Source organism: Mesoplodon mirus (assembly GCF_964341445.2).
Source record: "Mesoplodon mirus genome assembly, chromosome: 7".
NCBI lineage: Eukaryota > Metazoa > Chordata > Mammalia > Artiodactyla > Ziphiidae > Mesoplodon > Mesoplodon mirus.
The window spans coordinates 32,233,854-32,260,658 of NC_138983.1; the positions used below are offsets into that span (position 1 = coordinate 32,233,854).

At 35.5% G+C, this 26,805-nt stretch overlaps 2 protein-coding genes across 3 annotated transcripts in view; one reads left to right on the forward strand and one right to left on the reverse strand.

The window, feature by feature from the left end:
* Nucleotides 1-26,805, reverse strand: part of ANO3 (anoctamin 3) — a gene marked incomplete at both ends in the record, with an annotated part of 394,349 nt that overhangs the window by 62,452 nt on the left and 305,092 nt on the right. The window contains 4 exon segments of the mRNA XM_082629094.1: nt 7,688-7,748; nt 14,176-14,272; nt 21,937-22,071; nt 26,512-26,633. Coding sequence (XP_082485220.1) covers nt 7,688-7,748; nt 14,176-14,272; nt 21,937-22,071; nt 26,512-26,633 — 415 coding nt within the window.
* MUC15 (mucin 15, cell surface associated) lies at nt 1,325-6,386 on the forward strand (the record flags this gene model as incomplete). Of its 2 annotated transcripts, XM_082628164.1 has the most annotated exons (3): nt 1,340-2,024; nt 3,991-4,140; nt 6,226-6,386. In XM_082628164.1, 3 exons carry the CDS (start codon nt 1,340-1,342, stop codon nt 6,384-6,386), a joined length of 996 nt encoding a protein of 331 aa, XP_082484290.1. The 2 variants fall into 2 exon arrangements, with proteins under 2 accessions (XP_082484291.1, XP_082484290.1); XM_082628165.1 differs by lacking the exon at nt 3,991-4,140 and having other exon boundaries at nt 1,325-2,024.

Genomic DNA, 26,805 nt, shown 5'->3' on the forward strand with positions numbered 1-26,805 from the left:
AGCACCTAATTAGGTTGGAGTCAGCAGACTTGGCTTTCAGTGCTGCTTTTTCTAGCTTCCATTACTGGCCACTCTGAACCTCGGTTTCTTCATCTGCAAAATGGGGATAACGTGAGCTACTCTTTTTGTCTCAATGGATCATTGTGAGGCTCAAATGAGATGATATTATAAACTGTAAGATATTTATAGAAATATTATTATATTTTAATAATAAGAAATGGAAGTTAATATTTACTAACTGCTTACTTTAGTCCAGACATTGTTTAGGGTACTTCTACATAAATCATTTCATTTAGTCTGCAGAACACTGTGAAGTCAGTATGATTATGATATTGATAAAGCAAATGCTTAATATGATGATTATTTTTCACATGTTATTCATGATAGAAACCAGAATTACAATATAAATATAATTTCAAAATCTTTCCCCCATATCCTCCTATCTATGAATTGTGGCGCTTCCACACTTAAGAGGCAGAATGATGTGCCCAGATTGGAGGTCAGAACCATGGTTTCAAACTTCAACTCTGCCACAATCTAGTTAGGTACTTTTTTTCCACACACAGTCACAACCAGATTCTTCATTTATACAATAAGGGAATGCAATGAAAAAATCCCCAATTCTAAAAGTATTTCTGACTCTCTGTTATTTGGGATTAATAGGAAAAAGGGTAACATGAAGTAAACATGCCGTGAAAAAAGGGATGTTAACCTCAAATTCAAGTTACTCAAATTAGGAACTAATAAAATGTTTTCAAGTGGAGTTCCTGACTGACTCACTTTAAAGTGGTATGTTTACTGTATAATCAATAACATCATTTTCATAATAAATACTCCAAATTACATCTTTATAAAGAACATGTTTTCTTAAATAGGTTGAAGAAAGCAGCCCTATATTACATTATTTTTTAAAAATTACTTAGTAGTCCATATATTGTACAATACGTGTGTGTGCATGTGTGTGTGTGTGTGTGTGTGTGTGTATGTATGTCAACTTGTCCCACGCTAAATGGTCTTTGGAATAATGAAATAGTAGTGTCTGGCTTGACGAAGATTTTGCATGGCATTCCCTAGAGGAAGAAAGAAAGAAATACTATATAGAAAATAGAACTCAGCGAAATAGAACTCAGTAACTCTAGTTTTAATAAAATCCAAAGGAAACAAACTTTTGGAATAAAGAGTATGGTCCTATCATGTCAGCATTATGTCTCTGGATATTTTTTTCACTTTAAAAATGTAGATCCATTTAAAAAAACCTCAGTACTTCATTTAATAATTCAAATGGTCATTATTTTCTTTCAGATTCTTATTATTAACACCAATACCAAAGAAGATTACAATGTTGACTTCAGCCAAATTTCTGTTGATTTCAATTTTGTTTAGTTTACTACTATTTGGAAGCTACGGAGAAGAAGGTCAAGAAATAAACACAACACAAAACATTGCAGAAGACTTTAAAACAAGGGGAAATCAATCTATTCCTCTGGAAAGTGAAGCAAATTCAACCTCAGATAAAGAAAATAGAGAAACCTCCCATCCCAAGGCAAGTAATTTCTCTTTTGGGGATCCATCAAATAAAACCCATGGAACATATTTCTACCATAATTTGTCTACAGACAACTCTTCCAGTCTCAAACTCATGCCCACACTTTCCCCAAGCCCTCCCTTGATCCACAGCTTTGTTTCTAAATTGCCTTGGAACTCATCCGTAGCAGATGAAAATCCTCTGCCAGTCTCAGCACCTCCCAATACTACAGCTATTGTATCTTCCAAAAACTTCACTTGGTCTTCGGTCAATGATACCATGAAAGCTCCTGACAACAGTTCCATTGCAGTTAGCAACCTCCCTTCAGGATCAAACACCATATCTGTGACCCCCATGATAATGGAAACAGATGGATGGCCTACCATGACTGGAGATAGCTTGGCGGGGTTTACTGCTTATCAAGAAACAACTTTATATCCCACCTTGAAATTCACCAATAATTCAAAAATCTTTCCAAATACATCAGACCCCCAAGAAGGTAAATATAAATGGATTTAATTTTCCTTTTGTGTGAAACTGAATCTCCAAATAAGTCATTACACCTAAGAAATGCACCACACTAGAAAAAAAAGGAGACTGCAATAGCACAGGTGGTTCTTATTTTGGGGGGAGAAACCATAATATTCAAAGTGAATAGTGAAGGGATTTTAGGGCTTAAGTCAGCATATACTAGTCATTACTGTATGGGAATGTGAGAATGGGATGAGTCTGGGCCAAAATTAGAAGTAGGTTAGATTGAAAAGAAACAGAAACTGAGGTAGTGGTACAGTTTTGAGATACTGGGTAACAATTTTTACTGCATTTCAGAAAGACTACTTGAAATTTCACAGGCTTTTAGGAATATGATACAACTGAAGTTTAAAAATATATGTATTTTTAAATATATATATATTTAAAATATATTAAAAATATATGTATTTTAAAAATTTAAACTCAACAGAAGAATACCCTCAATTTTTAGTTCAGTACCTACTGAACACCATAAAAATGGAATTCAGCTTTGAGTATCACAAGAAAATTGTGTTATGGGGACATTTCTGTTTCATTTAGAGATCAGTCAAGCTTTAAAACATAAAGTGGAAAAGATCTCTAATATTTAATGAAAATTCATTCTATTTTATTTTCTCAGGTCTAACCATGTTTTTGTTTTCTGAATTAAAAAAAAATAACTCCTCTTCCCCCCCATGAACTCATTGATTTCCAATACAACTTATCTACAGATTATATTAGTGATAGAAACACCAAATCATATAAACAAATTCCTATTTGAAAGTTGTTGTTAGTGTACAGGAAAAGTTTTAAATTCTGAAATCTAGGATTATTATAGTACTGCAACCAGTATATTGTGCGTACATATATTTTCATAATTTTAAGATATCTTTCCGTTCATACATACTCTTATATTCCATCAGAAAGTTTTTTTTAAACTATTCTGTTTTGTCTTTCTAAACTTAATATACATATTGAGAATACTGAGTACTTAATCCTACCATTGTTCATTAATCAAACAAAAATTAGTTAACTTTGCTCCACTTTTATCTTGGTAAAAAATGTGCTGCTGTTGATCTTCCATGTTTTTTGTGTATAAATGGAATCTGATATAGATTTAGAGACCCTGTAAGACCTCTTGCCTACCTAATTAATAAGCTTCTCAACAATTTTTTTTTAAACCTGAAAATAAAATGCACTAAGTATAAATCCAGGAAGCATTCAGTGATTTATTGATGACTTAGTCTTCAAATAAGGTGCTTGGTAAAGGTGATGATAGAATGAAATTTTGGACTCCTTTAACTCAGACCTACACATCTGTTCGCAACGTGCAAGGCACTGCAAACATCCTGCTTTTGTCTATTTGTTGTATTTGGAAATACCCTCTATCAGGATATATTTCTTTTTCTTCATAATGCCTTTTCACTTGGGGTTTGTGGATTCAATTCCTATTACCTACTTACTGCCATTAGCTTTTTACTTTTCAATTATTATAGAAACAAACTCAAAGCTTATCTCATTATTAAAGTTCATCAGATATTCAGAGTTGATTAAAAACATAATATAGAATTCAACATAGAAATTAGATCTTAATAGAGAATACACATGGCATTTCAGTACTATTAGTGTTAATATGTAATGAGATAGTTATAAAACTAAAGCTTAGAAGTATTTCAAGATAATTCAAATTTTGAAGTACAGTTTTATCAGGAAGCATATTTTCCAATATATCCCCAAAACTCAGTACTTTATAAAACACACACACACACACACACACACACACACACACACACACAATGTATATATATTTCTCTGTATATACATATCCATTATCTAATTTTAAAAAAAGTGTTAAACATTCTTTGCTTACACAAAGTCCACATGTATATATTTCTTTTCTTTGAATAATTGTTTTCTATTTCTTATCTGTGAATTATTTTTTCTTTGTCCTCTAGAGAACAGAAATACAGGAGTAGTATTTGGGGCCATTTTAGGTGCTATTCTGGGAGCTTCACTGCTTAGTCTTGTTGGCTACTTGCTGTGTGGAAAAAGGAAAACAGACTCATTTTCCCATCGGCGACTTTATGATGACAGAAATGAACCAGGTAAAAACAACTTTCAGAACTTCACCTGTACACAGTGGTTTTAACTAAGTGAAGTTGCTAACGTTCACTGCATTATCTAGAAGCGATTTAGAGATTCATATGACAGAAACGAACTAAAGATTTATTCTGATCTATTCTCTCTTTCTCAAAGAACATAACCAAAATAACTATGGAACTGTGTGTGAAATTTTAAAACCATTTGGAACTGTTGCTCATCGCATCACAATTGGTTTTAAGTAATAATCCCAGACCCTAAAACATATCATTATAATTGAAAGATAATGGCATGATATTAAGAACAAAATGGCCAGTTTTGTTAGCAAGTAACTGGGGAGCCATTATTCACCATTGTTGGATCTCTTAGTAGCAGTAATTTGAACAATGATTTATTCTAATCTGGAGCTCTTGAAAAGTTTGCACGTATACAATAGCCCTCTATTAATTATCTTAATGAGTCTCTAAAACAGAATTGCTAAAGGGTCGCATATTTGGGTACATAAAGTCAGATAAACCTTAATTCAGAAATTTCCCAATCATATGATGCAAAAATAACCACCACATCTATGGATGAGAAATGTGTCTGCTAAGAATAAAGCACTGTGTTTGATCTTAATAATGCAGTAGTAATTAGGACAGAAATAAAATCAAATGCTTGATTCAACCCTTTTTTTCTTTAATATTTCAGGACAAAAAAAAATCTGTTTTCTGGTTTACACAAGGGACTCTTGCCACCATAAAAAAATAGTTAAATGCCCCTGTTGGGTCTCATTGATAAAGTCTTGTTGATTTTTGATAAGGTTGGAACATTACTGATATATTGTTAATTTTCAAAATCAAATCCATTAATTGTAAGTTAACTGAATTCTGTTTATGGGCTTCTAGCAATCCATAGAAAATAAAAACTGTCACTTTTCAAAATTGAAGGATAGGATTTCAATCAACAGGGTTTTCCAAACTTTTTTTTAACTTCAGAATATTTTCTTTAAATGTTATCACATGCAAAAGCTCAGTCTAACAACTTGATATAATCTAAGATATTGTGATCAAGGCATAATGGAATAATTCAATCACACCACCTGTTTTACTTTTTCAGCTTTGAGACACCTTTTCCAAATTCCTAAGTTTCCTGGGGGTCCAATTTGTAAACAGAAGGCTTAAGGAATAGGTAGGATATGAGAATACCTAGCTGAATAATTAGATTACTAGTCTAATTAGTAAGTAGTCCCTGCTTTAGTATTCAAATACCTAGTGCCCCAAGTTTTCTTTAAATTCAAGAATATAAAAGAAATAATAGTTGTTTGCTGAAAATAAAAACAATCTCCAATATTATTAATCAGGCTAATAACCTGGATCTCTCAGAAGGAAACATAAGATTTTACAAATTGTTTTCTTTCATCTCCATCTTCAATGGCTCACCCAAAATGATATTAAGACCCTTGGTAAAATAATGACACATTTTAAAATTAAAGCTCTTCACTTTTTAAAAATTATTTTTATACCAGAAGTAAAAATTCTGAACATGTTGACAAGGCTCTGAATTCACAAGATTCAAAAGTCGATGAGAGGGCTTCCCTGGTGGCGCAGTGCTTGAGAGTCTGCCTGCCGATGCAGGGGACACGGGTTCGTGCCCCGGTCTGGGAAGATCCCACATGCCACGGAGCGGCTGGGCCCGTGAGCCATGGCCGCTGAGCCTGCACGTCCGGAGCCTATGCTCCGCAACGGGAGAGGCCACAACAGTGAGAGACCCGCGTACCGCAAAAAAAAAAAAAAAAAAAAAGTGTCAGTGAGTCATGTCAATACTTCTTTATATAAAGTATTGCTATATTTCTGTTGTGATCTCTCCCTTAGTTCCTTTATTTTTGGACCACCAGCGGTGAAATTTTGGAAGTTAAACTGTTCATAGTTTTAGAAGAAAAATGTGGCTTGCAAAATATGTACTTATTTAAAATTCAAAACTAATCTCTGAAAATCCCATATAAAAAAGTGTAACTAACTCATCCAGAACAATTCCTACAGTCTAGCAGATGCCTGAGCATGCATCTTCCAGACTGTCACTATAAAGCAATTTTTTTGTTGCTTTTTTAGTTCTGCGATTAGATAATGCACCGGAACCTTATGATGTAAGTTTTGGAAATTCTAGTTATTATAACCCAACGGCGAATGATTCATCTACACCAGCAGGCCGAGAAAATGCACGGGATGGCATTCCTATGGATGACATACCTCCACTTCGTACCTCAGTATAAAACTAAGGGGAAAAAGGCTTCAGATGGCAAATGTTCACTATATCCTGGCCTTTCAAATCCATCATCCAAAAGCTGAAGAAAGATCACTCTCATGTGGCCTGTGCCAAAGAGAACTGTAAAAGCATGAGACGAGTAGCAGAAACATAGAGGATAAATCATCCAAAAGGTTTCCTTTCTTCCATTTCTCACTGTGCTGAATCTTCTATTGAGTAACCTTCATTTGTATATTGGTCTATTTTTTTCTTAGCAGGAAATGTTTGTGGAATCAAGTAAAACTGAAAGGTTTCACCATGATTGCCCTGCCCAATAATTTAATTAAAAAATCCTTCAATGAAAATAGGGACCCCAAATTACATTTTTACTTTTTTGGGGGGAGGTGGTGAATTGACTCTTCACTGCTCCCCGTGTAGTCATAATACCATATATCAAGATTGGCATTTTCCTGAAGGAAAATTGGAAAGGTGATTTTATTTTTTTTAAATTTTGACTTAAAGCTAGAAAGAGAGTATGGCACAGATTCTGTTCCTGGGAAATTAAAGTAACAGGAATGAGAGGCTTGAATTCTAGTACATTTTACTTTTCTGTATCAGCAGGTACATAGTCAGCCCCTTGAGTTGCCAAGTTGACAGTGACTTTGCATTCAACAGACTATGGTAGGAAAGCTGATCCTAACCAGGAAAGTGATCACTTCTCTTCAAAGCATCGGGAATTCCAATCTGTGGTTTACTTTAGGCCGCAATTAATCGGGTTCTTTAAAAACTCAATGAGAAACTTAGTGAAAAAAGTCAGCCAATACATATACCTATACATAACTTTTACAGTTTTAAGATGGTCGATAGGAACAGGATTTATTTTGTATTAGACATTATTGCTCAATCATATATGGAATAGATTCTGCATCTCTAAGTGTATAAAATGTAAGGTTAAAAAAATATATAATGGAAGCCTTAAGCAAACAAAACATTTTCTGGTATCATTTTCACAAGTGAAAATACAAGAAGCTTAATTTGGATTCTAGTATATTTCAGTTTGTTTTCAATTACTGCCTGTTTTTGGCAGGAAAAATATACTCCACAGTATAGGAAGGTTGAGGCTTTAGGGATTAGAAGATTAAATCAAGAGTTAAATTCCCAAAGAAGCAGTGAATGTGTGACGAGGACATATGAGACAAGAGATTTTACTGTTGAATTGACACATGGTATGTGTGTTTGCGTGTGTGCGTGTATGGTGGGTATGAATAAACATAGCAACAGCCTCAGAAAACGAGGGCCAGGAAGTAAGCAATGGAAAAACATACTTACCCCATATTGCCATAAAAATAGCAAAGAAGACTGTCCCTCCATTATCAAACAGATATGTTACCTTAGTGGAAAACAAACAAAAGTATTAGTCACACTTTTGGTTATAATAATCCAGTGATTACTGTTTGCATTTAGGTACTATTGATTTTTTTTTTCCCAATGGAATCACATTATTTTATAGTTTGCAAATATAAGATAGGCAATCCTTTCATGGGTCCTGCAACTGTTTCATGTGATTTTCTCATGGGGAGAGGTGAGGAGTCAGCATTTCCCCCCTTCTCTTCTCTTTTCCCCTTTGACTCTACCTTCATTTCTGCTTAGAAGTGGTTCTCGTACCCTTAGGAAGTACTTGTGGGCCACAAATAGAAGCTACACAGAGAGCTTTAAAAAGTTAGCTTTCCAGTGAAGGCATGCCTAGCTGAACTTCCTGTTAGCAAAACTTCCAGGATTGGGAGAGTTGCAAAATGCAGAATTCCATTAGTGATACAGCACTTCCAAGGGAAAGGGATCACAGTGCTACCCCTACTCTCTGATGTCTTTCAGAATGTGCCATGGGTCATTAAGAAATTTCATAAATCACTGGACATTTAGGATATAGTCCAAGTGTTTTTTAATCAGACATGACCTGAAGTTTTATAAAGAACAATGTACAGTTATACAACATTACTGAATATACATTTCAGGTTGTAAGAATTGTTTGATTTTAATAAAGTATAAACTCAATTTACCTTTGCCTCTTTTTATTTGCGTAATGCCCTAACTATATTTATAATTTAGTGAGGGAGGTTAAACCAATATAGCCAAGCCAATGTATGTTTGGCAGTCAATTAAATACCATAGAAACTAAAGAGAAAATAGGGGCATTATCCTCACAGGAGTGAGAGGCCAACTGGGGGCTAAAGAACATTATTCTAAGGAAAGCGGGAGTAGAATGGTGTCTTCTTTGCTCAGTCTACAGTCTAGAGGCTGCTCAATGAGTGCATTAAAACAACATTAATGTGTATTTTAATTGTAACATCTGGAACACACTGTAAAATAATATAAAACAGATAAAGGTGGGATGTATTTTCCTATTATGTAGCATTATTGAAAATTTTATTATACAAAAGATGAGCTCCTTTTGAAAGTTGGTGGATAGGTGCAAGATATCCTAGATGCTTCTAAGCTTCTAAGACTGTTAAGGCTTGGGCTTTTAAAAAATGTTATAAGACTTGGTTTTCACACCAATCATCCGTATATATTATGTACAATAGAGAAAAGGACCACAAAGAAATTCTCTCACAGAGTTGATAAAATTCCACCCAGCAGGGGAATCCAGCTTTTTTGTGTCCAAAGGCATCCCACAGAAATACCTGCGGCTGCCAAGCAACTGAATAGCTGTCTGCTTTCCTTTATAAACAAGCCTAGTGCAGGAAAGAGCCTCTTAGAGTGTTAGAACAGAGACTTCACACATGGGGACGTAAAGGTCACCAAGAAATAATGGCTCCCCCTGCTCCAGAAACAGCCAGGTTTTTAGAAAAGTGACACATAAAAAGCAATACTTAACAACAATTGTGTTGCACAGACATAATTTGTCATTGTTCATGCAATATTTTCCTTAAAAAAGCTTTTCATTTTTTTCTTATTAGTTCTGTTTACAAATCTTTCAGGCATTTTTAACTAAGTAAATTTAAATATCAGCTTTTCAGAAACACATCCACGAGACACGGTGAGGTATACATGCCATATTGATGTAATGTGAGATTACATACATGTAGTGGGAGATAAAGCTAGAATGGGAGTTAGGGAAGTCTTCAGAACTTGCCCTGAGGAGGAGTGTAAAACTATAAAATCATTGTTTTACCCACTAAACTATTACATGCGGGGTGTATTATGACAGGGGAGACTGTGGCGATAAGAAAAGCACTTACAAGCCTGCAGTTACAGCTTCTGATGATATGGGTTTTTTAGGGTGCCGATATGAGTTGCTGAATGGAAATGGAGGAGAGGGGGATGGAAGAGTCAAGCACAGTGTGGATGGCTCAAGCTTAGATCGTGAGTGATCAGAAAAATCCCAAAGCATCGTAACAGACTTTTCTAAAAGCAAAAAAAAAAAAAAAAAAGCTTGTCTGATCTACAAATGTATATTTGCAGTTAATTATTTTATTGGAAAAATAGCTTGCCTTTATGCATAGGGAACCTCTGGACAAGGTTTTTATTCAACATTGTTGATGTAAATAGGGATGATATAAGAAGACAGAAGCAAACTATGCCTCAAACAAAGCTGTGTTTTAGCACAAATTCTCCACTATCTTTTTTTTTTTTTTTTTTTTTTTTTTTTTTTTTTCGGTACGCGGGCCTCTCACTGTTGTGGCCTCTCCTGTTGCAGAGCACAGGCTCCGGACGCGCAGGCCCAGTGGCCATGGCTCACGGGCCCAGCCGCTCCGCGGCATGTGGGATGTTCCCGGACCGGGGCACGAACCCGTGTCCCCTGCATCAGCAGGCGGACTCTCAACCACTGCGCCACCAGGGAAACCCTCTCCACTATGTTTGACATGTGATTTCTCTTGCAAAGCTGAGTGTGGCTGGAAATCGATAAATGTGGATATTGTTTAAGGAGATAAATTTATTAGGTTGGAAGCTTAAACTCTATGTCTCCTCTACTGTAGTTGATAGATCTCTTTCTAAAATTGTTTCATGGGTTCAGAATAACTTAAGCCTCTGGAAACTGCCACTTACACTCAATTCAAGCCCCTCTGGGCTAAGGTGAACAAGGTGCCTCTTGGGCAGATTCCACGCTGCGGGCCAGGAGATTACGGAGGGGAGAGAGGCAGGGTTTGGAATTTGGGCTGAAGTTCAGCCCTCTCTCAGTTCCTTAGTTCCTAATTCTTCGACAGAGCAAAATCTGTGTAACTATCCATGTGCATTGGACTGGGACAAAGGTACACCAAACATGGCAACTTCATTTTTTTACCCCACCCCCAACTCATTACTTATTTAGGGCAACAGCTTTTTAAATGTGGTCCTAGAAATCAGAATCACCTGAGGAGCCTCTTAACATGCAGATTTCTAAGCCTCACCCTTGGCCAACTGATTCTGAATCTCAGGACGTGGGGCCCAGGAATCTGCTTTTTAACAAAAGTTCTAGGTGATTCTGATGTGTAATCTTATGCAGACTCATCCATGAAATTTCTTAAAGAAAGATGGTCTGTCCTAATTCTGTTGTAGCCTTAATATCAGTATACAGTCTGAGGTTCACTCTAGGTATTGGATAAATGTTTGTTGAACAAGTGAAAAAACCCCAGATACTAATAACTGTTATAAATAAGGCTAACTTCAAAGGTTGAGTCATTTTTAAAACCATATGTAAAAACAATGCAGGACCCTTGTACCTGATGATTTCACCTTAACTGAGAAATCCTGGCATAGTGGAAATTGACAGTGTGGTGTCAGGTGCTTTGAAAAGAGTATGCAAATATCACCGAATTAGTTAATTGAAAATATTTCTTAATTCCCATACTTTTAAGTATTAAAAATGAAAACAGTCACCAAAGAAAATGTTAATGTACTTAAATATAATTTTTATTTTATGACAGGACCACATATTCTCTGAAATACACCCTTGAAATTATTAAGAAAATTATTACATGCACACACATATTTCAGTAAAATCTGACAGATTTAATTTCCTGTTATTTGTCACAAGTGGTGATTGATTCCATAAGGAATTGACCAGTTCCTAGATGATGTCGCTGGGTGATGGTGTAGGCTAGATGATTCTAGATTGGTGGCCTTGTTTCTTTGTTAAAAATCTCTTCCCTTATTTCTGACACTGCCCATACAGTAACCTCTAGGTGTTTAAATATTTAAACTGATTTTAAAAGAGAATGTTTATTTTCATTCAATGAAGGAAGAGTAATTCTGATTTTTCATGTGTAAACAAAGTAGCTACATTATACCTTAGCCAGAGGAACAAATACAAGACACCTTAAAAATTTCACCGTAGTGGGTTTTATTTCTTGTTTTGTTCCATAAGGCAATATTCTCCTCTGCAAGCTAACTTTTCCACCTGCCTTAAAATAGCTACCAAGTGAATTCTTTCTGAGTCATACCTGTCCCTATATATACTATTTCTACAGAGTAAAGGAAGGATGTAGATACTGTACAATGACAATGACAAAGGCCCCTTAGATTTAATGTTTCCTTGGACAGTTTCCTCACTTTATCACTCTGCCACATATGATTCTTAGCTTTAGTGTTCAGATAATGCCAGTGTGCTTTATTAGAACTGTCCAAGCAGAAGTAACATATTTATATATGGATTTGTTGGTGTCCCTAGGGCTGTTATATGTCTTTGAAATGCATGGACAAAGGGAAAAACACGCGTTTTTACATCTAATGACTCCATACACTTGGTTTTTGCAAAAAGTGTTGAGAAAATGCTTCCCCTAACAAGACATCTTTGTGGAGCATTTAAAAGAATTCAACACCGAGCACATTTTAGAAATTAAATTATAAACAAAACAGATTTTTCCTATGCCATGTGTTCAAAATAAATAATTCAGAAGCTAATTTTACTAAGTTTTGGTCTCCTAGTAGGATCCTGAGTGGCTTTTGATTTTATATCCACCCTTGTCAAAAGTTAACTGTATAGAGGCCTCTACTTCTGAACAAGATGGAGTAACAGAGATCGATTTTACCCCCATTCTGAAAACAACCAAAGAATGCACAAATATATAAAGCAACAGATTTCAAGATTGGATGTGAGGCAACGAAGGGCAGTGATCCCTAAGAGGCAGGGAACAAGTGAGGTGAGCATTATGATTGCCTCACGTTATTACACTGAAAGTGTAGTCACCAGGATGCAGAGAGGGACAATCCAGACAGTGAGCATTCATGTGAGGAAGCTACCTGAGGAAAGAACCCCCTGAAAGAATTAGAGGAAACAGTTTCAGGAGCTCAGAGTCAGGAATAGTGCCTGTTCCCACCAGCCAGACTGGAAATCCTCATTATTCAGAGTGCACTGGGTAGAGTACACAGAAAGATCTTGTTTTTACTGTGGGGAAAGATGAGTGCTAGAAAGAGCACTGCTGTGAGCCCATCTCACAAATCCTAAAAGCAAGACCCAGAAGAATCAAATTTTTTCAAGTAACTAAACCACAATGAGATCTCTCTAAACATCTATTAGAATAGTTAGAATTAAAAAGACAGACCATCCTGAGAATCAGTGACTATATAGAAAACTGGAATCCTCATACATTGCTGGTGGAAATGTAAAAATGGAAAAATTGGAATGTAAAAAAAGTGTAAAAAATGGAAAACAGTTTGGAAGTTTCTTAGAAGGTTAAACATCTTTCTATCTCATAATCCAGCCATTTTGTTCTAGGTATTTGCCCAAGAGAAATAACACTACTTGCCTAAATGAAGATTTGTAGACATTTGTAGCCTTATTTATTTAAAATGGTAACAACTTAAAACAACCCAAAAGATCATTAATAGATGATGGATAAACAAATTTTGATATAGCCATATAATGCAATACTACTCAGCAATAAAGAAAGATGATTGATAAATGTTATGACATGGATGAATCTCAAAATAATCATGTTGGGTGAAATAAATCAGAAAAAAAATCGCACACTGTATGATTCCATTTACTTAACAGTCTGGAAAATACAAACTTATCTATAATGATAGGAAACAGTTTGTTGCCTGAGCACAGGGGTGGAACTTGGGAGGGAGGGGAGGCGGAGATTACAAGAGGTCGTGAGGCAACTTTTGGAGGTGATGAATATCTTCATTATCTTGATCGTGGTGATGTTTTCACAGGCGCATATATATAATCAAAATGCATTCATTTATATACTTCAAATATGTACATTTTATTATCTGTTAATCATACTTTAATAAAAATCATTTTACAAATGAATAATAGTAATTGTAAAATTCAAGTACACATTTCTCAAACTTGTATGCACCTTGAAATCACCTGGGAGGTTTTAAGTTATGCTGATGCCTTTGTTCTAAATCCGAAGATTCTAATTTAACTGCTCTGGGATGTGGCTTGGGTTTCAGGAGTTTAAAACCCCCTTCAGGTGATTCTAATAGGCAGCAATTTGAGAGCTTTTGGTATGTTATTTCATTTTCTCTGTAAAATTAGAAGCATTTTAACTTCAGGAGTCTTCATGGAAGATAAAAATTTTATCACTACCCATGGAAATACTCATCTTCCCCCAAAAAAGAATCTAGATGTCACTCCAAGTGGACATTTTAGGTCTATGATGGCAATAATCACTTATAAAAGCAAAGGAAGACAAAGATATTCTAATAAAATATACTCTTTCGTAATTGCCACAGAGTGATGTTTTATTCAGTTGTCAATGATATTTATTGTTGAAACACTTGGGAACATTTAACTTTGGTAAAAAGCAGTTTGCTGGAGGATTTTTACCACCTGCCTCCTAGAAAAAGTAGAGGGCAGGGAGAGGAACGTGAGGGTCCACACTCACCTTGGCATAAATGCAGCTTTCATTGAGTCTCTGCAGTGAGCAGTTCTTGTCACAGAGAGGGCACATGAAGACTTCAGTGGCCTTGCAAATTTCTTGGCTTGAGAAATCAAAGAAGAAAAAGAAAGCATGAACCTCCATGTTTAGGAGATACTTAGCCCCTATGGTCAACCCTGTGGGAAGGGAAGCAGCAAGGCAGGGAGGAAAAGAAGAAATGGAAATAGTTGGGGACGGGGGTGGGGGGTGGACAGGTGAGGAAGAACTTAAGACAGTGGCTCCAACTCAAATTTTTAGGATTTTTGTGATACAGAGTTTTTTGTTTTCTTCTTTGTTTCAGAAATCTCTGCCAAGATATTGTAATGATAATAGGTCATATTTTATACTTGGGAGGCACTTGTGGGGCTTTGTCACAAGGACACTTTTATACCTGATTTCATGGCATGCAGGATAATCTTGTGAGGAACAACCGAGGGTGTTTTAACCAAGCTCACAGGCTTGGACGTGGCTGAGCTGGAGTCACATCTGACTCTGCTGGTTTCTCAGGTCTAACGATCTTTCCCCTGGATCTCGTTGCTTTACAATCACCAAAATGAACAGCATCCATAATTCACATAATTTCATAACCCCCACTGCAGTCAATCAGTGCATTATGTTCATTGGAAATCTGAGGCTGTTTATCGTGACACACACTGTCACGATAACATGGCATAGATTTTATTTACTGAAATATATAATATTCTCTATTAGAATGTAACTTCATAATATTTGTCTCTTAAGTGTTATGCTATCTTTAAAAAATCTCAGCATACATTATAGATGACATTGTGACATGAATAGGGCATAGATAACAATTTCTCAAAAGCCTCACAGCCTGAGAGTTCACCGCAACCTGTTTTTAAGATGTTTTGTGCCTTTATCTGTCATGCTTGACCCTTTCCCACTAGGTATACCATAAATAAATTGCCCAAGTAAATATGATTTGGAAATACTGAAAGTAATATAAAGGCTTTTGAAAATATGCCTGGAAATGCAACTGTTATTAAAAGTTTAATTGGCAGTGTTGAGAGCAAGATTTGCTGTTTTCAAAATGTATACACTCAAAGTAAAAAATAATGCATGTGTATTTCAAATGCCTGATGTGTATAATCTCAAGCCAAACTGGAAATGACTAGCAAGTAATAATGCTATACAGTATACAATACTTTACAAAAAGCAAAGGTGGGTCCATGTCCATTACGTTTAGTCCTCAATGCAGTCTCCTGCAATGGTTAACTATCTCCAAACTGAAAGGAAACTGATGTTTAATTTAAGTGATTTGCTCAAGGTCATACAGCTAAGAGGTAATTTAGGGAACTGAGTTTAGGTTTTCCTGATTCTAGGTCCAGTTCTCCATCACCTATAACCCGTCTAAAGGAGAGATAAGTTTATGTCATATTAAGAGGAACTTTCATATCAAAAACTAATTTATTAATAACGATGATGGTGTAACAGGTCTTATATATACTATAATTCTCCCACTTTCACACACATCATTTTGCTAGTAATCATAATGTCTATGTGAAGTAGGAGGAAGCAGGTAAAACGTACATTTTAAAAACTCAAAAGAAAGAGACAATTATACCTCCTCTTAGTAATACTACTAATTTGTATAAATAAGAATTAACGTTCCTCCTGAAGAAAATTTTTATTAAAATAGGCTTGCTATCATAATTAACTGTTTTGAGAATGACATAATGTACCCTGCATTGAAATCTCATACTAAAATGGTATTAAGTTTGGTTAATACTATATTATCTTTCCCACCTTCCAAGTGATCACACAGAAGCAACAGATGTTTCAAAGCACTCAGTCTAGAATCCCAGTCATTAGACTAGCCTTATTTTTATTTCCGGAATCATCAAACTCATTTTCTATAAGTTGTCCAAAGTTCAACTTGATAGGTAACATAAAAAATATTAAACAATTTTGGCAATGCATTTTTTAGCCTAAAATATGGAATTTGAGATGAAATCACAAAGTTCTTTGACTTTACTTAACCACTAGATGGAGGGAGAGTGCCCAACTTGAGTGTTTCTTAATTTCTTTTGCAGAAACTCATAATATAAACCACTGCTTGAAGTGTGGCTTTCTTTTGTCTTATATCTGCTGTTAGATATACACATCAAGGGCTGATTGGAAGGAATGATAATTACAACCCATTTAAGATATGGGAGGAGGGAGCAACTTGTCCATTTGCGGATGGATGCCTGGACCTGCTCTAGGGTCTTGATGCTTCCTGTAATCCTGTTAACCTGACAAAGCACAGAATAAGATGCTTGGTGATGTCCATTTTGGGGAAATGTGGTAATATGAAAGTAGGTTTAAAGGAAGGCAGTATGGAAGCATGAGTAAAGCATGCATTTTAGAATCAGATATAATCATCAGGGAAAAGCAAATCAAATCACAAGGTATTACCTCATACCTGTTATGATTGTTATTATCAAACAAACCAAACAAAATAAAATAAAAGTAGCACGTGTTGGCAAGGATGTGGAATACTTAGAACACTTGAATATCGTTGGTGGGACTATAAATTGGTACCACCACTATGAAAAACAATACAGAGGTTCCTCAAAAACTTAAAAACATAACTACCATTTAATCCAGCAATCCCACCTCTGGGTATATATCTAAAGGAATAGAAATCAGAATCTCAAGAGATATACACTCCCTTGTTCACTGCAACATTATTCACAATAGCCAAAATATGGAAATAACCCAAATGTCCATCCACAGATGGATGGATAAAAAAATTGTGGAATTGACATACAATAGAATATTATGCAGCCTTAAGAAAAGAAGGAAATTCTGCCATATGCAACAATATGGATGAACCTGGAGGACATTATGTTAAGTGAAATAAGCCAGTCACAGAAGAACAAATACTGCATAATTCCACTTATATTAGGTATCTTAAAAAAACACTCATAGAAACAGAGTAGAATGGTGGTTGCTAGGGGGTAAGGGAGAGGGAAATGGAGAGTTGCTGTTCAATGGGTATAAAGTGTCAGTTATGTAAGATGAGTAAGTTCTAGAGACGTTCTGTACAACATCGTGCCTGTAGTTAACAATACTGTAGTGCTCTTAAAAATTTGTGAAGAGGGTGGATCTCATGTTAAGTGTTCTTATCACAATTTAAAAAAATCAGATATAGGTTTAAACTTACTAGATATTTCCCCCTAAGTCACCCACCTCTCTGAGGATCAATTTCTTCATCTCCAGTTGGAGATAATATGCAACTGGGATATTATGTAATGAATATTGATAATGTGCCTGGCACATCATAGGCATTTGATAAATGGAAGAAGCCCTTATTGCTAAGGATGCTGTCAGGAGAGGATTTGAGAGGCCCTTTAGGACGTAACAGCTTTTGAAAAGCTGGTCAGTACTGAGGACCAAATACAGAGTTCTCATGCCAAAGAGGCAAGAATGGGCCGGAGAGTTGTTTCTGCTCTTTGTCCCAGACCTGAAACCCAAAGCCTGAGAAGCAAGGACCGTATCTACCTGCTTGTTCATTTTTATATTCCTATGATATATGCTCCACCTGGCACAAATCTGACCACCTTTGATTGTATAAGACAAACGTGCACATAAATATATACATGCACATATACATACAATAAGAAATCTATAACATGATTTTCATGTAATTCTACAATTAACTGCAGAGCAGGTAAGAAATATGACATTAATTCACGTGAACATAGCTGGTAGAAACATAATACAACCCAGTCTTCAGCTTTTCAACATTTTGTTACCTCGCAGTAAACAAAAAAAGTGCTTAAACCAAAACTAAAACAAAGCAACTCAAAATAAAAGGCCTATGTCCTCCACTCACTCGCCATGATAACACCTAAGACTTAACCATGTCTGACACCTTGAATGGAAAAATTCAGTCCCATGAAATTTTGAAAGTCAAGATATTCAGTGATGCTTATCTTAGTTTAGAATAGAAAGTCTGACAGGATCTTAATTACAGTGTGACAGAAGTAGCAGTAATATAATACCACAAAGCACAGAAGAAAAGAGTTTGCTAGAGCCTTTTAAAACACTCCTTGTGCTAAAGGTTAAAGAATACTTATCTTATACAAAAGGAGCCTAATTTACTTCATTGGCACATAAATCAATAGGAACAAAAAATCTATTCCTTTCATTGCCTTTTGTTCATTTTCAGCTTTGTAAACCTGGAGGAGGAAGTCTACACCACATGGGAAAACTTTGTGAATATGTTCTCCATGGAACCAATTTGAAGAGTAGCTAACTGCCTAAAAATCATTTTCACTTTTGTCAATTCATTTTAAAAGACCATTTTTTTCTAAAACCCTAAAGACTCTATCAAAAAACTCTATAACTAATACATGAATTCAGTAAAGTTGCAGGATAAAAAAATCAGTATACAAATATCAGTTGTGTTTCTATATACTAACAAAAAACTATCAAAAAGAGAAATTAAGAAAACAATACCATTTACAATTACATCAAAAAGAATAAAATATTTAGGATTAAATTTAGCCAAGGAGGTGAGAGGTCTATACATTGAAAACTTTAAGACGTTTGCAAAAGAAATTGAAGAAGACACAAATAAATGGAAAGATATTCTGTGCTCATGGATTAGAAAATTTCACACTTTGAAATGTTCATACTACCCCAAAAGATCTACAGATTAAATGCAATCTCTATCAGAATTTCGATGGTATTTCCACAGAAATAGAAAAACCTATCTTAACATTTTTATGAAACCACAAAAATCCCAAAGAGCCAAAGCAATCTTGAGAAAGAACAAAGCTGGAGGCATCACACCCCATGATTTCAAACAATATTATAAAGCTATAGTAATCAAAAGAGTACATATTGGCATAAAAACAGATACATAGATCAATGGAACAGAATAGAGAAATCATAAATAAGCCCATGTATATATGGTCAATTTTTGACAAAAAGCCAAGTATACTCAATGGGGAAAGGATAGTCTCTTCAATAAATGGTGGTGGGAAAACTGGATATCCATATGTAAAAGAATGAACCTACAGCTGTATCTTCCACCATACACAAAAATTAACCCAAAATAGATTAAAGATGTAAATTTAAAACCTGAAACTGTAAAACTACGAAATCAATCTTGGCGATGATTTTTAGGATTTGACACCAAAAGTAAAGGCAACAAAAGCAAAAATAATGAAGAGTGACTATATCAAACTACAAAGCTTCTGCACAGCGAAGGAAGCTATCAACAAAATTAAAAGGCAATCTACCAGGGGACTTCCCTGGTGGTCCAGTGGCTAAGACTCCGAGCTCCCAATGCAGGGGGCCCAGGTTCAATCCCTGGTCAGGGAACTAGATTCCACATGCCACAACTAAGAGTTCACATGCCACAACTAAAAGGTCCCGTGTGCCGCAACTAAGACCCGACACAGCCAAATAATAAATAAATAAATATTTTTAAAAAGGGAATCTACCAAATGGGGAAAGATATTTGCAAATCATATATCTGATACAGGGTTAAAATCTAAAATATATAAAGAACTCATACAACTCAATAGCAAAAAAAAAAATCTGATTAAAAAATAGGCAAAGAAACTGAACAGACATTCTTTCAAAGAAGATACAAAAATCAACAGGTACATAAAAAAGTGATCAACATCACTAATCACCAGGGAAATGTAAATCAAAACCACAATGATATATTACCTCATACCTGTTAGGGTGGCTATTATCCAAAAGACAAGAAATAGTAAATTCCCTGGCAGTTCAGTGGTTAGGATGCCACGCTTCCACTGCCAAAAACAACAACAACAAAAAACAAAAAAACCCCAAGTGTTGGTGAGGATATGGAGAAAAGTAAACCCTGTGCACAGTTAATGGAAATGTAAGTTGGTACAGGTACTATGGAAAACGATATGGAAGTTCCTTAAAAAATTAAAAATAGAACCACCATATAATCCATCAATTCCACTTCGGGGTATATATCCAAAGGAAATGAAAACAGGATCTTGAAGAGGTATATGCACTCCCATGTTTTTGCACCATTACTCACAATAGCCAAGATAAGTAAACAACTTGTGTCCATCAGCAGAGGAATGGATAAAGAAGATTTGAGATACACACACACACACACACACAGGCACACACAAAATAGAAGAGTATCCAGCCATGAGAAAGAAGGAAATCTTGCAACTTGTGACAACATGGGCTTTGAGGGTATTACACTAAGTGAGATAAGCCAGATAGAAAAGAAAAATACTGTATGGTATCACTTTATATGTGAACTCTTAAAAAACAAAGAAAGAAAGAAAAAAAAAAAGCCAAACTCATAGAGAATAGAGAAGTAGTAAAAAAAAAAAAATAGTACTTTTATTTTCAAGACACTATAACTCCAAATTACAATCTCACTTCTCAGCTTCAGATGTTACTGATTCAACATCATATGAAGAAATGCCCAAAGGGGGATGAATATTTCCAGTGGGCACATGTTTGTCCAGGAAGATGCTGCCTTCCAGAATGGTAGTGAGTTTGCAAAACTCTGAAATAAACTTGTCACTAGGTGAAATGCTTTTGAGCAGTAGGTGTTTCTTTGTTTTCATGCTAATTACCATTTGGCCTTCAGGAAGAACAAGGGGATTCTGAGATACCAAATCAAGGAATTTGGTTATGGAATAGGATTCAACCCTGGGACAATGAAAATATTTTGCTTTTAGGCAAAATTGTTATACAAATACATGTGCACATATATATAGATAAAGAATATTCAAGGAAATGCATTTTATGGTCCCATTAACTGTCATGATTACTACCCAGTAGCAAGGCCATGGTTAAAAGATGGACCAGAAGGGAAAAAAGTACTGAGCTTTTTTTTAAGGAGGGGAAAAGTACTTTTTCGTATTTTGAATTGCATCATACAAGGTTGAACTTGATGAAATCCTTGTGGTATAGTAAATAGAACATGCTGTTAAGAGGATTCTTTAATTAATTCCTTAACTCATTTAATTCTTTAATGTGACTTTTACCTCTGCTGAATAATAATGTATTGTTCTTATATTCAAATCTTGAGTCATTTAAACTTTAACAGAAAAATCACCATTCTGATAAATGTTTGCTATTTCCCAAATCTTATTTTACTACCATTTTGATATCAAGTCTTTCATAAATCTATTCTCATAGAGAGTAACAAAGTAGAAAGTGATTTTATGTTCTCATGAGAGGAGACTACTTAGGGTAGGATTTATGTGGTATGAATATTTTGTTTAGACATCTTTAACTATGTAAGGTTCCCTCATCTGCTAAAAGGAATACTCATCTCCAAAGGTGGTAATGAAAGTTGCATAAAATGAAACAATATATTTGGACAGTCTTTGTATATCTTAAGTGTTTAAAGAACTGTAGCTATGATAATTATTTGAATTAATGTATTGAGAGAGCATTCCAGACTACAAAATACTATGCAAATTTAAATTATATAGAACTGTCTATTGCATTGCTGAATTATTGATTATGTGGGATATACTAGAAAGAGAAATTTGGCCTAAAGAGAAAGTCTTAGAACTTATCCAAGAGACTTTGCGTATAAAAATATAGAAATGACCTTTTTATAGTGCTTCTCCCCTGCAAAAACAAAAACAAGCAAATAAATTTAGTACCATAACTTGCTTTTATAGTCAGCATTACTATAAAGCTTTCATCCAATCAGAAGAAGGGCCAATTTTTTTAATAAGTCTGTTAATAGCTTACCTTACTTGACTTGCATTCATTGTTAATATTCCATAGAAGAAAACACACAAGCCAACAATAGCTGCAGGAATCAGCATTCCAGTATACCACCCCAGCCAAGCAAAGTATAGCCCAATCTTCTCACCAAAGTATAGCCTGCATGAGAAAGCAAATCCTTAGCTTAAGGCAACGTAAGTGACACTACAAATATTGATGTCGCATCTAGTCAATTTCAGATGGACAACTGACTATACTGGCTCAGTTCCTCCTGTGCTCCATCTGGGTGGGGTATCTTAATAGTCTTGCTTGTTAATGAATACAATAATGGTGATATTGTTTATCATTAAACATTGTCATTATAGAAGTAATTTTATTTTATTTATTATAGGAGTATGTTTCTTTCTTTCTTTTTATAAGCCAGGTCTTGCTTTTCTTCATCCTCCTAGTAGAATCCTTTTTGTTTTCCTTACACAAAGCTATGCTAAACCATATTGCTTTGGTGTAAATTAGAAAAACATCTCCCTCTAGGTAGCTGCTGAAAGCAGACTTGATTTCTGTCTCCATCTGCACCCTTGGCCCGACTCCCTTATGCCAGACACAATCTGCACAACTGTGTCACACATCTTCCTCAACAAAGCTCAACTCTGCTGTTCCTGGAGCACATGATTCTTTCCTTGGTTAATGCTGTTCCCTCACTTTGGAATATTACATTTCACCCTCTTCTCCTGTCTGGCTTGTACTTATCCTGTACTTTATATAACTTCTCCTGGGAAGCCTGCCCTGATTTCACTTCAAACCTGGGTTAGACGTCCCTGCTCTTGCTATCACATTCCCTTCACCTATGTTTCAGTGTCTTAAACTTGTAAAACTTTATGACAATTACCTGTCACTCCCCTATTCCTCTCCCTCCTCATCAGAATGCAAGCTGCTTGAAAGTGGACCTGTGTCCTGTTTCATTAGCACCCACCACAGGAAGTGTTTTATTGAAAGAAGTGAAGGGAATGAATGCATTTTATTTCCCTTCAGCTTATTAACATAATTTATATGGAAGTAGCAGATGAATGAGGCAGTTCTGATGACTACTCAGTTGTTCTTTCTTCACCGAATCTGCTGCCAATAGTAACTGTCACAGTTTATAAAGCTCTGGTAAGAAATAATAATTTCTTGAATTCTGTACTGGTGTTTGTCCCAGCACTAGTTTTAGAGATTGGTGTTTTACAGTTCATTTGGGAATACCTCTCTGGGCAAAAATTCTTGCTGGGAAGAAAATTCTCTTGTTATTTGTTTTACCTTAACAAGACTTCTCTCTCTGAAAATCATTCTTTCTACTCCATTCTCTGTATTGTGCCAACTAAAATTTGTGCATATTCTACCAAGCGTAGACATGGAGCTGTCCTCCACTGAGCATCATTTACCTAATTTTTTTGTTTTTTCATTTATTTCTCCTAGGAGACAGATCAATAGTCTATTCATTTCTTATATACTGGCAGTGTTCTACTTTGAGACGAAGCTTATAATATTAACAGGTATTCTAATATAGCCACTTGTTCCTTTAAACAAGTGTTCTTCTGTGGGGTGCAGTAGGGTTTTGGCACATATTACTAACATTTTTATAACGATGACTATAAAGGACTGCACAGACAGACCCCCTTATACGGAGAGCATTATACCAAGATTTTAAATCATACCTTGTTGAAGGTTAAGAGGAGCAATAATGTTATTTGACAGGAGTATAATTACCTAAGTTACAGCAGATTTCAGATCTGTTTCATGAGAAGAAGCTAGTTCCAGGCAAACAAGGCTAATGAAAATGTCCTTAACCTAGAACATGGGAGGTCACAATCTTTTAGGATCTCTAGGCGTTCCTTAAATTTCTTTAAAACCATGACAGGGCAAGGAGGAACGGGGGGTTGCTATTGGTGTCACCCCATCACACTTCACCCACAGTCACTTTCTTTTCATGTTTTATATACTGGTATCCTAAGTGACATTTCATTTGATGATAGGATTCTGCTGCTGAAATAACTTCTATCATAAAAAACTTCTATTATAAAAACAAATGTTAAGTTGACCTCTTTTAGAGAGAATCATTTCATTTAGTTTTTAAATTTAAATCCTTCTGGCGCCTATTGAAAAACATTGAAAAAAAAACACACAGCTATTTTGTTAAGCAGGTTTTGTAGTTGACCATTTTTTAAACGTATTCTTTCCAGATTCCAGTATTTCCCATGGAAAAATAGATTGAAACGAAGATAGGCATTGTCTACTAAATGTTTGAGTCTGTTCTTAAAGTGAGAACAAAACACAAACACATGTTCAGGAATGGTTGTTTATAAAAAATAAAATGAATTGATAGTCCCTCACTTTTCATCCACTATTACTGAACTTTTTCAGCAGGAGAGAATACAGGCCTTGCCTGTGGGTGTCCATCATCTGTGACACAAGTATATTAAAAAAAACTCCGATTCCAGGACACCCTCTTTCTCTCACTATGGACAGGAAGCCACACAATAAGAGGCTCACGTCCTCAAAATTGTATAGTCTTAAGAACAATGTAACTCCAAATAATTAAAAAGTCACAGATTTTAAGGCAATCTTCCTACTCATTGTATAAAACTGGGTCTTATACAAAATGCTATATACAAGATTGTATAGTTTGATCTGAATGCCTCATCGCCATCTCAATTTTGTTAACAAGAAAGTTCCTAGAGAGCAGGCACCTGTTGAAATGCCATCTATACTCTTTTACGGCCTTCATCTTGGGTGGGTCCCTCATCACATCTCTCCCCTTAGCCACTTGAACACAAAATACATGATTTTCATAAGCAAAATTTCCCTTCTGAGTCAACACCCAGAGAATTGGTAATAGCAGCTGAATCACCCTATTTATTGAAAATAAAGGTTGCTTGCTGAAATTACCTGAGGCAGCAATAGCCATGTCTCCTATAGATAGGAGAACTGTTGACACTGAAATGCTTGCTTAAAAATCCCAACTTCACTTTAATTCCTATTAAATATGGTTTTGTGAATTAGCACATCTCACTGCATTCATGTATCTCTAAAACAATTATTCTTTAACTTGCATAAATAAGACTGATAATTTGTCGTGACTGAATTAGAATCAAAGCATCTTGATTTTGGATATACCCAAGTACTTAATGTTTGAGACAAAAATGGTTTGGTGTTGGATAGTATGCTCTGTACATCCACTCCACATTCTACCCTTTTCCTTCCTGCTATGTACCCAGGAGGCTCACCTGTATGCATAGTATCACCTACGCTTCTTCCTTCTTCTTGTTTCCTGATAGGCTCATTGGCCAACTGAAGGTACCAGCAGGAGATCACAAGGAGGGATAAGAGATGTGGGGTATTTTTTATTTCACAAGGAGGGATAAGAGATGTGGGGTATTTTTAATTACCCTGACTTTCTTCTTCAATGATTATAGCTTTTAACAAGTTCTGCCAACTGCTGTCTCCCCTTGTCCCTTCAAGTCTAGGTCTGATAACAGCTTCCAGCTTTTGCCAGTCCCTGGAAGCTTCATTATCATCTGTTGGCTCCCTTGATCCTATTTATACTTCTGCATATTAAATTCTATTATTAAATTCTCTTCAAATACCCCTTCTATTCTATCAGTTCTATCAGTTTCCTGTTGGGAAAATGACTGATACAGTTATGAGTTATTCTTGATATTTATATTTCATAAACAGCTCAAAATGTCAACATATATAACCTTATAATATGAATGCTCTTTTTTATTTTACTTTATAAATATTTCTAGTTATCTGGGGACTTGTCTTTTTTAATATATATTTCCTGATTTTTAAAAATAAGAACAAATTATTTTCCATCAAAATAAAATAAATCATGAATATAACACTAATTCAAGTTGAGAGCAGTTATTTACTAGGATATACCTCCTGGAATAGAATAGACACTTACTAAGTATTTGTTGAAGGATAAATACATGCATAGATGCTATGTTGGCCATTTTTCTCTTTGTTCTTAGATCCATTTTCTGCCTTTTCCTCTTTGGATTTGTTTTCACGGGGAAGTAGATTATATAGATTCACTTGTAAATTGCTGCTGGTAAGTTACACTAGGAGGTACTGGAAGTCTCAAAAGGTGGAAGGAAGGGAAGAAGAGCCCATATCTTTCCTCCTCTCTTGGCTGTCCTCAGGGCTGTCTCCAGAGCAGCCATAATTTGTTATGGCTCCATAATTCTCTGTGGCTTGACTCTCAACACTTCACTTTTCTGCAGGTAGTCCTACTCATGGATGGCATAGCTCTTGCCCAACAGCTCAGGTAGTAAGCTCTGAAATATACTTCATCTCATTTTCCCTCCAGCTTTAAGGGTTGTTAGCAATTTTCTGCTGTTGTTAATCGCTGGTTGCCTCACATTTCTGTTTGATTTCTCAGCTTTCCCATCCCCTGTGCTACTGATTCCCTAAATTAAGTTCCTTTCATTGAAAAGACGTATAGTGGCTTCTTTTTCCTTAATCACACCCTAACTAATACAGATGAGTTGGTGGGTAAATAAAATAATAAGAAGAGGATAACAAAATAGCATAATATGTCTTCCGTTATCAATCCAGTACCTGATTAAATCCAGGGGCTGATGTTTGTACCACATTCCCCAGCGTGCCCAGCGCTCATATAATAGATGTCTGTTATTCTGAGGTCCATGGGTTTTGATGGGCTGGTTACTCTTGTAGGCTCCCTGAAACAAATAAAATAAGATGAATTGATATCTATTCTTTTAGTGAAATTTGAACTAATAGGAATTGTTTTTGCTTTTTTTCCTTAGGGAATAATTTAATAACTTACTGAAAGCTTCAGAAATTATAAACATAAGCCCATCACTGAAGTGATGTAGTAAATGCATTTATATA